General features: G+C 57.1%; 2 protein-coding genes across 2 annotated transcripts; one reads left to right on the top strand and one right to left on the bottom strand.

The window, feature by feature from the left end:
- The first annotated feature begins 2856 nt into the window (after positions 1-2856).
- On the top strand, positions 2857-11297 carry SLC12A3 (solute carrier family 12 member 3). Its single transcript, XM_018085221.3, has 26 exons — positions 2857-3147; positions 3411-3566; positions 3792-3867; positions 4054-4149; positions 4303-4442; positions 4641-4751; positions 4940-5051; positions 5288-5418; positions 5671-5755; positions 6097-6251; positions 6566-6673; positions 6842-6965; positions 7056-7157; positions 7248-7403; positions 7480-7579; positions 7992-8103; positions 8650-8790; positions 8972-9078; positions 9224-9306; positions 9448-9516; positions 9712-9813; positions 10012-10123; positions 10396-10482; positions 10564-10699; positions 10814-10881; positions 11140-11297. Exons 1-26 carry the CDS (start codon positions 2857-2859, stop codon positions 11279-11281), a joined length of 3102 nt encoding a protein of 1033 aa, XP_017940710.2. The 3' UTR covers positions 11282-11297.
- Positions 11298-11693: 396 nt separating this feature from the next.
- Positions 11694-14646, bottom strand: TMEM170A (transmembrane protein 170A). The gene is made up of 2 exons (XM_018085233.1): positions 14612-14646; positions 11694-14547 (listed from the first exon to the last, which is right to left on the bottom strand). The coding sequence occupies exons 1-2, from the start codon at positions 14644-14646 to the stop codon at positions 14373-14375; spliced, it is 210 nt and encodes a 69-aa protein (XP_017940722.1). The 3' UTR covers positions 11694-14372.
- Positions 14647-14663: the final 17 nt, after the last annotated feature.

Consider the following 14663-nt stretch of genomic DNA (forward strand, 5'->3'; position numbering starts at 1 on the left):
CTGCACCTCCTTCCAGGAACAAGGGCTGAGTGATGTGGTCTGGATTTGCAGGGGATGTGCTGTAAACTTCTGCCCTACTTACCTGTCAGTAGGGAAAAAATTTGTTAAAGCTCTACCCAGGGTTAACCTGGTAATAAGTAGACTGAGCTAAGGCAAGACAACCCATGTGACACTGCTGAAACGTGCCTCGAGGGCCTCCTGAACACTGTCAGGGAGCTGGTGTCCATGGGTCCTGCCTTCTCAGCCGTTTCTGTGAGGCTGAGAATTCTTTTAAGTATTTTATGTAAGCAGGGTACTGCTTACAGCCTGTGGGTTACATTCCTGCTTCTCTGCCTTGCCTTGGATTTCCCCACTGAATGCAGATTCTGCATCTCAACATGATGTTTTGTTGTGTTTTTCAGACCCTCTGGCTGGAGCAGACCTGCTAAATGAGGTGACTTCTCTGTTCTCCACTGCTATCACTGCTGTGTTTGTCTAAGACAAACATTGTTGCTTTCAGGAGCTGAAGGAACTGTGTTCAGAAAAAGTGACCCCAGCCCCTCAAGGAAGGAAGCTGTTTTCCTTCCAGCCTGGAGGAAGGAAGGGGATATTGCTAATTGCAGCTCTGTGTCCCTGGCATGGGACAGCACTCAAATACTGCCACTGTTCATGTCCCTGTGTCAGCATTTTTGTGCTTTCTCTCTGGGTCTGAAGTTGGAAGGATGGGAGTGGTGTCTGGAAGAGATGGGAGATGCACCCTTTGGTCCCATTGGGAAAGGCTTTTGGCAGTTGGCTGAATAACCATCTGTTTTCTCTTCCCAGGCTTCCTTTGCTGCAGTGCTGAGGAATTGGGTCCTGCTCTGCAGGTGGGTTTGCAGCACTGACCCCAGCACCGTCTGTGACCTCTGTCACTCTGGTAGGTTCCCTCTGCCATGGGGATGGAAACAGGAAATTAAAACTTCATTAAAGCCTGCTGGAATATAGCACTTGGGCAATCTTTAAGAGAAGCTGTGTGTAAAGCATTGCACCATTCTCTGCTTAACTGGGCTTGGGTTCCTTTGATGCATTTAATAGCCAGAACGAACTGGGGGATCGGCTGGAAGTGAGGGAAAGCCCTGCTGAAACAACTTGGAGCCTCTTCCCTGTGTGTGGAGGGGCTGGAGGGATGTGCCACAGAGCTCTGCTCCCCTGCCCACAGCTCCCAGCACTGCACAGCCCTGGTGTTGGGCCCTGGTATTGTTGCTGCAGCTGGTGTTGTGAATCAGGCCGACGACAAGCGCATCCTACAATCCGGCTATTTCACTACACCAGGGTTGCATCATACCACTCTCTTCACTCTGCACCCGGCGTCCTGGAACCCTCCTGTCTCTTCTGGAGCATCCCTGACCCACTTCAGAGACTGATCTGTGCTGGTTTGGGCAAATTAGTGTTCTTGATGAACTAACGAGGTTCTAAAATAAAGCCACTTCTCGCAGGTGTGAGTCTGCTGCCACGTCTGTTGTGAGAGGGAGCTGGTGTCCACTTTGTAGGAGGTGTTGCACAAGGTGCTGGAGTGACTTTTCCTCATCCAGCTTGCCCTTGTCCCTGCTGGCCAGGCTGGCTGCCCACACGGCACGGGCACAGCTTTGCACTGGGTGCTGGAGCACTGTGAGGGCCGACACGGGATGCAGGCCAGGCTGCCTGTCCTCAGCTTGCCGGGTAAGTGGGTGCACCCTGGCCCTTGGTGATTGTGGCTGGCATCTGCTCAGCACAAACAATGCAAGGGGGCTGGAGCAAGTCCTCAAAAAGCAGGTTAAAATTTGTGTGTGAATGCAAACACAGCCAGAGGCAGAAGGGGGGGGCAGGCCCAATTTTCCATTAACTTGCAAAGCCACACCAAGCTGAAATTCAAATGGGCTGCCCTCGAATTTTATTGCTGGCCTTGTTTGCTGTCTCTGCTGATCTTATCTGTAACTGCTTTTGAGGCACATGTGACAGGGGCTGCAGAGGTGTAAGAGGTGCCCATCCCTCCCCCTGTCCTCACCTGTTGGGGCTGTGGGGTGAATGCTGAGCGGCCTCACGGCCTCAGATCATGTTTTGTGTGATGTGGGCGAGTGTTTAAGTGGCTTATTAAATCAGAGATGTGACTGGGAGAGTTCTGAACGTCGGGTGGTAGCTCAGTAGTGCCCCCTCCCTGGGTCGGGAGGGGAAGGGGGCTCTGGGTCCGTGGGTGTCTGTGCTGCCCAGCACGGCAGAGCTGCCAGCTCCCAGCCCTGGGCAAGCACAGACAGACTGTCTGCCACTGTCGGTGCACCCTGGCCTCTCCATCCCCCTGGCAGCTGAGTCCCAGCAGGGGCAGCTCTCACATCCCTTGATGTCACACTCCCCCCTTTCCCTGGTTTCACTGGGAGATAAAGGGGCCGTTCCCGTCCCGCATCCGGCCCAGCTCAGTGCCAGAGGCAGCAGCTTGGAGGCCAGCCAGGATGGTTTACGGGATCTGACGGGGCTGGGGCAGTATCCCAGGGAAGGGCGAGGGTGCGTGGGAGTCTTGCTCCCTTTTTCCATAATAAATCCCTGTGGGAACTGAATGTTCCCGGGTCGGGGCCAGAGGCAAACTCAACGCCGCGTTTCTCTGCCGATCTGTCCTTGGGACTTAATCTCAAATCTGTTATCGCTGCCCCCATCGAGTGCTGGGAGGCACTGATGCCCATTACGGTGGTTTTGGTGTCCCTTCCAGCTATTTTTTTTCCTCCTGACCAGCTCGAGGTGGTTCGAGCCGACTCCTTTCCTCCATTAGCATCAGTGGTGGGTGTGTGCCGGTCGCCTCACTCCGGTTTTGCGGGGTATAAAGCAGGCGAGCCCCTCTCCACGCCCTGGCAGCCACCTGGGGCAGGGGCCATGGCCGAGCTGCCACCCCCAGCCCTGCCCCCGGCCCGCTGCAGCGGCCGCTTCACCATCAGCACCCTCCTGGCCATGGAGGAGGGGGCCCGGGGTCCCTTCGGCCCCGCCGAGGGGCCCGGCTGTGACAGTGCCCAGCCCTCCCTCTGCGGCAGCACCCTCTGCACCAGGACCTTCGGCTACAACACAGTGGACATGGTGCCTGCCTACGAGCACTACGCCAACAGCAAGGGGGTGGGCGACCCCAGGAAGGGCAGGCCCACGCTGGCCGACCTGCACTCCATCCTCAAGGTAACGGGGGCTCGGCCCTGCCTGTGGCATCTCCGGCATCCCCTGGCTGTGCCACCGGGCCCTGCAATGTGTCTGTGGTGTGTCACTCTGTCTCCTGCCTCTTGGGGCCATGACTGATGCTGTGCCCTGAAAAGGCCCTGGGAGAAGCTGGAGGGGGAACCCAGCTGTTTCCAGCTGTTTCTGGCTGTGTACACAGCCAGAGTGTTCCCTCCAGGGATGCCTGGCTGCTGCCCACCCTCACCTGCCTTCCCCTCACCCCACAGCCTGACCCGGGCCGCCTCCACCCCGTGTGTGACCCACAGTGGAGCAATGGCCTGCCCGAGGCTGGGCCGGAGCCTGGGCTGGAGGAGGCAGAAGGGGAGCCAGGCAGAGCCTCCGAGCAGGAACCCGTCCGCTTTGGATGGGTGAAGGGTGTCATGGTGAGTGACTCATCCTACACGGAGCACCCTCCTGCCCCCACACCCCCAAGCATTTGCCCCCTGTTGCATTTTTCCCAATATCTATTTTTTGCAAGTGCCTGCACTGAGCAATTCCCTGCCCTCCTCAGCAGGGTGGTTTTCTCTCAGGCACAGCAGAGCTGGCGTGGCCTGGCCATGCCCAGGTGCCCGTGCCCTGATGGCCAGCACTCTTCTCTGTCCCCCCAGATTCGCTGCATGCTGAACATCTGGGGAGTCATCCTCTACTTGCGCTTGCCCTGGATCACTGCCCAGGCAGGAATCGGTGGGTGCTGTGGTTCCTTGGGAGCTGGGGGGGCACTGGGCTCACCACCACCAAACACCTGGGGTGGGAATGGTGTGGCAACGAGTGTGGGGTGATGTGTAGGGTCCTTGTGGGTCTCGTAGGGAAGGCAGGGTGGTCTGTGGGACTGGGGGGATGCAGGATTGAAGCAGTGCCCTCTCCCCACAGCCCTGACATGGCTCATCATCCTGATGTCCGTGACAGTGACCACAATAACTGGCTTGTCCATCTCTGCCATATCCACCAATGGCAAAGTGAAGTCAGGTAGTGTGTTCCCTCCCAGCCACCCCGGGGGTCTCCTTCACCCTGGGGCTGCCCCATGGATGTGAACTCCTGGCACGGGCTGCAAGGTGCAGGGGGGTCCCCAAAAACCTGAGGGGGAGGCAGTAATGCCACGGGGTGCTCCCACTGCCTCAGGAGGCACCTACTTCCTCATCTCACGGAGCCTTGGGCCGGAGCTGGGCGGCTCCATCGGGCTGATCTTTGCCTTTGCAAACGCGGTGGCCGTGGCCATGCACACTGTGGGCTTTGCTGAAACTGTCCGGGACCTGCTGCAGGTAAGGAACTGCCTCGGGGTCCCACATTCCTCCTTCGCTCCATCCTCACCTTCTCCTTGCACAAGCTGCACTAATTAACATTTGTGTTAGTATTGGACCACTGATAATCAAAGAGCAGCTGCTAAAACTCATGGAAATCCCAGTGGTTCAGTAAGGGGGAGGGTTATTTCCACGTTGTGAACGGTTCCCCCTCCCCAGGAGTACAACTCCCTCATTGTGGACCCCACCAACGACATCCGCATCATTGGGGTCATCACTGTGACGGTGCTGCTGGGCATCTCCCTGGCTGGCATGGAGTGGGAGGCCAAGGTAACCCTCACTTCTGCTCACATTATTCCCTGGGGCTGATAAGAGCTGTCCCTGCTGCCCACCAGGCATCCGAGGAATGGAGGATACCTGTAGCTCCCCAAAACGGGCGAGGGTTCCTCCTAATGCATCCTTCACTCCCTCTGTGCCCTGTCCCCCAACCCCTCAGCTGGCTCTTTCTGGTCTGGCAGGCTCAGATACTGTTCTTCCTGGTCATCTTGGTTTCTTTCATAAACTACCTGGTGGGGACAGTGATCCCGGCCACCGCCGAGAAGCAAGCGAAGGGTTTCTTCAGCTACCGAGGTGGGTCCGCCGCGGGCTGGGGTTGTGCTCGGCAGGTCCAAGGGCATCACTGGAGCCCAGCTCTTTGCTGTTGCTGGGGGAGATGTTTGCTCTGGGAAGGTGCTCCTTGCTGAGCTGTGTCCCCTCCCGTGGGTTCCCTGCCATCAGTGCTGTGCCTCCATCCAGTGCTGAGGTGCTTCAGCCAGGATTAAAGCAACTGGGAGACCCGAAATGCTTCTTCTCTGCTTCCTCCCCAGCTGATATCTTTGCCCAGAACTTCGTGCCCAACTGGCGTGGGCCTGATGGCTCCTTCTTTGGCTTGTTTTCCATTTTCTTCCCGTCAGCAACCGGTATCCTGGCTGGGGCCAACATTTCAGGTGACCTGAAGGTGGGTTGTGCCCAGAGCTGGCATTTCTCAGGGCTCAAGCCCTGTTTTCCCCAGGGCTTTCATTTTGATCCAACCATTAGACTCTGTTTTATTTCTTCTGTAAACTTTAGGGGAGGCTCAGCCAGGAGTTGCTCTGTGGCTTTGTGATGCAGTGAATTACAGTTTCTCTTGTGTAGCAGCCACAAATAAAATGCCACATCAGTGGTGCTGCTGGAAAGCTGCCTTACATATCTCTGTGATTCCCTTGGGCAGGATCCTGCCGTGGCCATCCCCAAGGGCACCTTGATGGCCATTTTCTGGACCACTGTGTCCTACCTGGTGCTTTCTGCTACGATTGGTAAGCAGCATGTCCTCAGGTGAGCTGGGTGGATGGGCTCGCCCTCCCCCAAAATGGGTGACCTGGGAGGATGCAGCTGGGTGGGAGCCAGGAGCAAGCTGCAGGCACTGGCACTGCTACCCTGGGGTGGGTGCCATGGGTGCCAGACCTTGTTGTGCCTCCACGTGGGGCAAAGTCACCGTGGGTGGGTGACAGAGCTCATGGCATTGCTCACAGCCATCGTGCAGTGGGGCAGCCCCGTGGCAGGGACTCGGGGGTTGTCCCAGGAAATGGGATGTGAGGCTGGGCTGTGAAACCGTGGAGAGATGCCAGCCCTGCTCTAGCCCTGTGTGTCCCCCCAGGTGCCTGCGTGGTCCGAGACGCCTCGGGCAGCCTGAACGACAGCGTGGCCGTGGGGTCTCTGGGCTGCGAGGGCCTGGCCTGCGGCTACGGCTGGAACTTCACCGCCTGTGCCCAGCGCCAGAGCTGCCGATACGGGCTCAGCAACTACTACCAGGTGCTGCTCAGCACCACCAGCCCAGCTCCTGCTCCTGGCTGGGTTTGTGCTGCAATGGATGGATCTCCCAGGGCAGCCGTGTGCCTGGCATCAGGGGGGCACCCGTGCTGTTAAAGCACCCGTGTAACAGGGATGCACCAGGGAGCGTCTCCTTCGGGATTGTGGACATGGCTGGACTTTGCTGCCTGGATAATGTGGATGGAAAAGCACTGAGGGTGGCAGGGTGCCAGCCTGGGGGCTGGAAATCCCTCAGGGCTGGGGGGAGGTTGGTTAGCAGGGGTGCCAGGGTTCCTGACCCCCTGGTTTTCACGCAGAGCATGAGCATGGTGTCTGGATTTGGGCCCCTCATCACAGCAGGGATCTTTGGTGCTACCCTCTCCTCGGCACTGGCCTGCCTTGTCTCAGCCCCCAAAGTCTTCCAGGTGAGAGGATGGTGTGTCCACATCCCCCAGCTCCTGTCCCCAAGCCTGGCAGTGGGTGATGCTCCTTGGTGCAGAGCTCTGCAGCTGTGAGCAGCCCTGGGGTGAAGGGGATGCTGCCATCCCGTGTTCCAGAGAAGCTCACTGTCCCCTGTGTGTCTCTCCCCACAGTGTCTCTGCAAGGACCAGCTCTACCCTCTCATTGGTTTCTTTGGGAAGGGCTACGGGAGGAACAGTGAGCCCCTCCGTGGCTACATGCTCACCTACGTCATCGCCATTGGCTTCATCCTCATCGGTGGGTACTTGCCACCCTGGCACCCTGCTGGAACCTGGCACCAGCCAGTGGCTCTGTCCCTGCCACTGACAGCTCCTCCTGCTCCCACAGCTGAGCTCAACGCCATCGCCCCCATCATCTCCAACTTCTTCCTCTGCTCCTACGCCCTCATCAACTTCAGCTGCTTCCACGCCTCCATCACCAACTCGCCAGGTGGGCAGTGCCAGGCCAGGCCGTGCCCCGTGGCCGGTGGCTCGGTGCGGAGCCGTGGCGGCAGCGGCCGCTCTGTGTGTTTGCGTGCAGGCTGGCGACCCTCCTTTCGGTATTACAGCAAGTGGGCCGCGCTCTTCGGGGCCGCCGTCTCGGTGGTGATCATGTTCCTGCTGACCTGGTGGGCGGCCCTCATCGCCTTCGGCATCGTCATCTTCCTCCTGGGATATGTCCTCTACAAAAAGCCGGGTGCGTGGCACTGCCCCGGCACAGCGACGCCCCAGGAGGTGTCTGGGCCCATTGCTAATCCATCTTCCCCCTGCAGATGTCAACTGGGGCTCCTCCATGCAAGCCAGCTCCTACAACATGGCCCTCAGCTACTCGGTGGGGCTGAGCGAAGTGGACGAGCACATCAAGAACTACAGGCAAGGGCAGCCCAGTGCTGGGCAGGGAGGGAGGGGGATGCAGAGCCAGCCACCACACCCAGTAAACCCAGGATGGCTTTGTGCCCGTGGCCACATCCTCACCACCACCCTCAGTAACCAGGAGCTATGGCAAAATGTGTGTCTCCAAAATCCCATGTCTGTGCCGTGTCAGCAGAGGTGGAAAGCTGAGCAAACCCTGCCCTCCCTGTACCAGGCAGATGCAGACACACTGGTCTTTTTATATCAGACGAGACCAAAGAGTGAAACTGGATCCTCAGCTATATGATTTTTTCTCATCCTAAAGATGCTCCCTGTAGTTACTGCTGGCCTGGCATGGGAGGAGAGCTGCAGATCATTCCAGAGAGCTGCCTCCAAAGCACCATCCCTCACTCCCTTTCCCTCCTGTCCACAGACCACAGTGCCTGGTGCTGACTGGCCCGCCCAACTTCCGCCCAGCCCTGGTGGACTTTGTGGGGACCTTCACCAAGAACCTCAGCCTGATGCTCTGTGGCAATGTGCTGATCGTGAGTCACCTGCAGAAAACAGCTGGTTCCTTGTCCTGGGGGCTCCGGCCACCCACAGATGGTGGGCTGGGAAATCCAGATGTGTCCTGGTGGGCCCACGGGGTGGGGATTGAACTGTGCCCACTTATGTGCTGCTGTATGATGGAGTGTGTTGACTGGAAGCCTCTCTGAGTTGTTAAGCAATATTGGTGAAGCACTGGGATGACCTTGTGGGCTAAAGGCTTCCCTTTGCCAATTAATCACCAAAGATTCGGTAGGATGAGGCAGCTGCTCAGAGGATGGGGGGTCCTGCAGCCCAGAACCTCCAGAGCAATTGGGTGCAGTAAGAGCCAGCTCATCCATTGCCATGGGACTGCTGGCACCGTGTGCACTGGCTGTCCACTCACTGGATTCACTGCTTTTCTTGCCATGATTGCAACCTCCCACATGTGCAGTGGTTACATCCACCACTTACCAATGATTTGGGAAGAGAGGAGCTAGAGGTCCTTGGTGGCAAGACCACCAGCTGTGAGAGGCTGCCTGAGCCCCTGCCCCTGCTTCCTGCAGGGCCCACGGAAGCAGAAGATGCCAGAGTCCAGGCTGACGGCAGATGGCCACGCCAAGTGGCTTATGAAGAGGAAGATCAAGGCTTTCTACACGGATGTGGTGGCTGAGGATCTGAGAAGCGGAGTCCAAATGCTCCTCCAGGTAGGGTAGAGCCATCTTTGGCTGTTGATCACCAGGGTGCCTCCTCTTTCATCACAGCTCGGGGGGCTCTGACCCCCCTTCCCAACCTCCAGTCAACCCTTTGTGTCACTGCCCCGTGGACTGACACCACTCGTGTCCATCTGTCCCTGAAGAAGGGTCTCATGGGGACACCTATCCGTAGGCTGCCGGCCTCGGGAAGATGAGACCCAACATCCTAGTGCTGGGCTACAAGAGGGACTGGCGGACGGCGTCTCCGCAGAGCCTGGAGGACTACGTGGGCATCCTGCAGTACGGCCACGCCGGCTCCTCCCGGGGCACCAGCACCTGGTGGTGGCCCCGTGGCTGCTGTGGGGGACGCTGCAGCCACATGTGCAGGGTCTGGCCGGGCTGGCACTGCTGCCCCCGTTAACTGCCTCCTCCTCCCTCCTTCCAGCGACGCCTTTGATTTCAAGTACGGCGTGTGCTTAATGAGGATGAAGGAAGGGCTGAATGTTTCCCGAGTGCTGCAGGCACACGGTAAGTGATTTTGGGGTGCTCAGTGGAGTTGTGCCAGCCAGCACCATGTCCCCACACCATGTCACAGTCCTGGGGGGGATCAAAGGGGACTGGACAGTGAGGTGCTGCCGTGCTGCCCATGCTCTTCCCCTCCCTCCTCAGTTAACCCCACGTTCGAGGCAGCGGAGCACCCCGAGAACGGCACTGCCAGCAGAGCAGCCCCAAGCACAAGTAGGTTTGTCCTGGCTCTGGGCCATCTGGAGCATTCCCAGCTCTGAGGATTTTTTTTGGGTAGCCAGGTTAGCAGGGAGGGGCGTGGGTTTCAAGCAGTGATGGGGAGCAGGGCTGGGACCAGGAGGAAGTGGTGCCTTTGATCTGCAGCCGGCGGTGCCCCTTGCTGACATGGGGACCCCCTTGCCCCGGCAGTGGACTGCACCGCCCTGGCCGGCGAGCAGCAGGCGAGCACCATCTTCCAGAGTCAGCAGGGCAAGAAGACCATCGACATTTACTGGCTCTTCGACGACGGAGGTAACCTTCCCCTTGGGCTGCTGTGGCTCTTTGCTGCCCATCTGTCCAGATAATGTGAGCCCAGCACCTCCATCGTGGTGCCCAGGAGGGCTCGCTCCTTGCCCAGTGGTGCCAGGGCATCCCTGGCATTTGGCATCAAGAAGGCACTCTTGAGCCTGGGGGTTACTGCCACGTCTCCCATGGGATGTTTTGGGACAGGTCTCACGCTGCTCATCCCATACCTCCTGGGGCGCAAGAAGCGGTGGGGGAAGTGCAAAATCCGGGTGTTTGTCGGTGGGCAGATCAACAGGATGGACGAGGAGAGGAAGGCGTAAGTGCTGATGGCCCCACAGCCCCTCTTAGCCCCTTGACCGCTGCCACTGTCCCCAGGGTGGTGGCAGGAGCTGCCTCCCTCCCGCTCTGCATCCCATGGGATCTGTGAGCTCTTACTGGGCTGCTTTGCCTCACTCCTTTGAAAATCAGTGTGGGAAAACCTGAAGTGCAAACCAAGGCCGATGGCAGGGCTTTCTGCCACAGCAAGTCCCTGCCAGAGCTGCCATTCCCTGCTAATTTTGGGAAAATGTGTCCTTTTCCCTCTGGCAGGATTGTCTCTCTGCTGAGCAAGTTCCGCCTTGGCTTCCACGAAGTCCACATCCTCCCTGACATCAACCAGAAACCCCGGCCAGAGCAGTAACGGCCCCATTCCCCTTCCCCCTGCCTCCCCAGTCCTGCCCAGCCCCTCTTCCCAGTCACCATCTGCTTGTCTTGCAGCATCAAGAGGTTCGAGGACCTGATCGCTCCCTTCAGGCTCAACGACGGCTTCAAGGACGAGGCCACCGTGAACGAGATGAGGCAGGGCTGTCCCTGGAAGATTTCTGATGAGGAGGTTGATAAAAACAGAGCCAAGGTAGCACCAGTCCTGGGGGAAGGGGGTCCTGCAAAGGGTCTCCTGCTTTTTAGACAAAACTTGGTCTTTTTGGAAACCTTAATTTTGGGTTTGCCAACTCTCTTCGCTCGGCAGTCGCTCCGACAAGTGAGGCTGAACGAGATTTTGCTGGATTACTCACGGGATGCAGCACTCATAGCCATGTAGGTGCCAGCAACACCCTCATGCCCGTTCCTTCCCCCCTTCCTGGGGGGGAAATCCCAGACAGACACCCTAATGCTGTGGTGGGATGGTGCCACAGCACAGGGAAAAGCCCTTGGAAGGCACCAAGGGGTCTGGCCCGGGTCCTATCGGGGGGGAGGACGCGGAGCTGCCCCTTTCTAGGGAAATAACCTGCAGTGGAGGGGGTGAGGGCTGTGGCCGGGCTGTGGCCGTGCCTCAGCAGCCCCCCTGTGCCGCAGCACCCCGCCCATCGGCAGGAAGGGCCGCTGCCCCAGTGCCCTCTACATGGCCTGGCTCGAGACCCTCTCGCAGGACCTGAGACCCCCCGTCATCCTCACCCGAGGAAACCAAGAGAACGTGCTGACCTTTTACTGCCAATAAAACCTCCTGGATCCCCCCCGGCTCGGCTGTGAGTTTTTCAGGCCAGTTTTGATCTCTGAGCACACTCATCTCATCTCATCTCAAGGGGGACAGCCCCAGGGGCAGGGAGCAGGTCAGCACCAAGCTCAGCAGCTGCAGGGACCCTGCAGGCCCCTTTGGGGACAGGGATGACAGCTGAGCCTACCCTGACAGCTGAGCAGGAGCGAGATGTCACCTCAGGCTGTGGTGCCTGGCTGCAGGCCCAGGTCCAGCTCCTAATGGAGACATCATTAACCACCAGAATTGAGACATTTCCTGGTGCAGATGGCCCCTGGCAGGAGAAACCTGCCCCGAGCGAGGTAGGAGCAAGGCTCATTTCCAAAGACACAACCCAGGCCCCTTTGTCACATTGCAGGAGAAACACATGACATCGTTCACTCCAATAGTTACAGAATTTACTGATAATCACCACCAGGATTAGAAGTGTCAGTAGAAAAATAAAATTTACAGAATTTTCGATCATATAAAGATTTGTTCATGACAGCCACGGTCGCGAGCAAGAGAGGAAGCCGGGTGAGAGCAAGGGGGAAGCTGCACACAGAGAGCAGGGCCATGAGCTCCCACATGAGCCAAGGGTTCCTCTAGGACAAGTGGCTTCCCTGGAAGGTGTTTCCTTGACCAATGCACTGGCTGGGCTCCCTGGCAGGGCCTCCCAGCTGTCCAGCCGGGGACACCTCGGCGTTGACATTTTTGCAGGCTCTTTGCAGCTTTTGGCAAGTCTGACTGAGCAAAGTCTACCACTACCTGCTGAAAAGGGATTCCTCCACACACCTCCCCTGGGATAAAGGAATGGAAAGGGAAGGCCAAACCAGTGAGAGGGGAGGAAACTGCCTTCAGTGACTGACCTGGGGCTTCGACTCAAGGCTATTCCTCCTTCCTGTTTGGATCTGGTTTTACTGGAGAGGGAGGTTGGGAAGGCAGCTGGGGGAGTGGAGGATGCTCTGTGAGCACCAAGATGACAGAAAGAACTTGCCCTCAGCGCTAATACCTGTCAAGACAAATCAAAAACTGATTGTTTGCCTTTTATGTGAGAATTCCCTAAAAATTTCTCAGTGTCTGGGCACAGAGAGACACCACCAGCTCCAACCACTCCACATCCAAACAGCAGTCAAGCTGCCAGTTCTCCAAGTAAACCAGAACCATCTCAAAGCAAGAGTTTGGGAGACCTGAATGGGTAGAGAATGGGAGTTTTTCAGTTTGCCCAGCACTGAGTGATTTTACTGAGCAATGTTTCGTTTGTTCTGGGCTCTGTAGCAGCCCCATTTGTGTCCTGCATTCCTCAGCCCCATTCCTGCAGAGGAACCATCCTCGTGCTGGAACACAGGGCACGGATAAAGTGCTTTCCCAGTTGCAATCAGCTTAGTGGCTACTGAGGGATGCCAGGCACTGGGGCAGGGGAAAGGGGAGCACAGCAGGTGCCTGGACATGGGTTTCTGGCATCATCTGAAAGGTAAGGCCAGACCCACCCAATCCAAGTCCCATGAGAGACTTTCAATCCATCCAGGAAGACTCAGGGTAATTCCTGTGAATTAAACCAGGCACTCCAGACATGTGCTAAGAAGTTGTAAGGGGGAAAGACAGTAGAGAGATCACTGTTCCTGCTTTTTCATTGCTTCTGTCCCCAAAGAGGGCAGGAGAGGCCCAACCTCCCCCCAAGGCTGTCCTGGCTCTCTACAAACAGCACGGCACACGGGGCACTCCACAGATCCAGGGTTCAGTGCAAGTAACACCACTTGGACCTCACCCACCTAAGGAGAAGGATTCACATTAAACTCTTTCCTAAAATGCACAACTTTATACCCTGAATTGGGCTAAAATTTAATCTCAGTAAGTAGCTCCTGCAAAACACCTCTTGCCAGCAACAGACCACTCAGGAGAAGTTGATGCAGAGAGAAATCCTTTCCCATGATAAACACAGTGCCTTATTGAGGGATCACAGAATCATTTAGTTTGGAGAAGCCCTCTAGGATCATCGAGTCCAACCTCTGAGCGATCACCCCCTTGTCCACTCGGCCATGGCACCGAGTGCCACGTCCAGTTGTTTCACACAGAGGACACGGGCTCATGGAGGGTCAGTGGCCTCAGGGAGGGAGCTGGTTTGGAGACCAAAGGACTTCAGCAAAGACACAAAAAGGAAGTGTGTCCCACAAGGCTGGATGCAGATGGTGCCTTCCTTCCGCAGCTGGGAACAAACAAACAAGGACACAGCAAACCCCTGGGGCTGCCCACACCACCCCACATCCCTGGGGTTCAACCCCAGCTTCCCCGGAGAACCGAGCCCTTGGGAAGCACCTGAGCTGCCCCAGCCACGTGGCACAACTGGGTACAAGAGCAGAGCCACCAGTTAAGTAAAAAGTCACTTAAAGCCAAAGCAAACTAAAACAGCCCATGAGGAGACTGTTCTGCCAGCTAAGGGTTGGTTTGGGGCTGTGTTTGGTCATTTCCCCTGCACAGCCCTCACAGCCACAGCTCCCAGACACAAATCTGCACCCTCATCCATCTAAATTGAGTTTTCCTTTTTGCTGCTCTCAAAATCCACTAAGACTATGACCTGGTATGAAGGAGTTTGGGCTGGGAAGAAAACAAATTAATTTTTTAATCTAAAGAAAATTCACATTAAAAGAGCTTCAGGTTCACTGAGAACAAAGCAACAGCAGGTCAAAGCACCAAGTGAGCTTTGAGCACACCGTGTCACTCTGTGGTCCTGCTCCCACTCCAGCACAGCCAGTGTCACATCTCAGTTATGTCCCGTGGCTACAATTCATCACTGCTAAAAGGTATGTGGGCCTCCCCCTCCAGAAGCCATCTTCCTACCCTCCAGAGAAATAAGTTTCACTTGGCACTTAATGTTACCAAAAAGTAACAAAATTCACAATTTTCAGCTTAATTCCAAGCCACACTAGAGGCAGGAGCAGGCCCTCACAATTCCTTAAATCAGTGGAGGAAGCACAAGCCCCGAGCTGTGCTCCCTGGGATTTGTTCCAGAGGCAGAGCAGGTGCCAGGTCCTTCACGCCCACTCCGGTTTGTGTCCTCCAGCCTCCCCAGGGGGAGCTACAGCGTGGCCAGGATGCGCAGGAACGACACCACCACCACGCAGAAGGTCTGCCCCACACCGAAAATGAGGGCCTCGAAGGGGATCATCTTTTTCCCCGCAGCTCTGTAAACTCCAGCAAAGGCAGCGCCTGTGGGGAGGCGAAAAGCCAAGATGTGAACGTGGCACACGCTGCTGCGCCACAGGGATGGACGGGAAGGCTCGGGATATAGAAACGGGGCAGGGAACAGGGTCAAACGCGGGGTAAGGGGGGAACAGGGCCAGAGCGTTCATCTCCACGCCGGGGAACG

This window comes from Manacus vitellinus, unplaced genomic scaffold (assembly GCF_001715985.3).
Source record: "Manacus vitellinus isolate BGI_N305 unplaced genomic scaffold, ASM171598v3 scaffold_10_pilon, whole genome shotgun sequence".
In the NCBI taxonomy this organism is placed as follows: Eukaryota; Metazoa; Chordata; class Aves; order Passeriformes; family Pipridae; genus Manacus; species Manacus vitellinus.

Excerpts from the sequence above, each read along its gene's own strand:
- SLC12A3 (XM_018085221.3), top strand. The coding sequence starts at position 2,857 with ATGGCCGAGCTGCCACCCCCAGCCCTGCCCCCGGCCCGCTGCAGCGGC. Across the intron at positions 8,104-8,649 it reads TCTGTGGCAATGTGCTGATC|GGCCCACGGAAGCAGAAGAT; the intron begins GTGAGTCACCTG and ends TGCTTCCTGCAG. Across the intron at positions 9,517-9,711 it reads CAGAGCAGCCCCAAGCACAA|TGGACTGCACCGCCCTGGCC; the intron begins GTAGGTTTGTCC and ends TTGCCCCGGCAG.
- TMEM170A (XM_018085233.1), bottom strand. The coding sequence starts at position 14,646 with ATGAACGCTCTGGCCCTGTTCCCCCCTTACCCCGC. Across the intron at positions 14,548-14,611 it reads CTGTTCCCCCCTTACCCCGC|CAGCGTGTGCCACGTTCACA; the intron begins GTTTGACCCTGT and ends CCTGTGGCGCAG.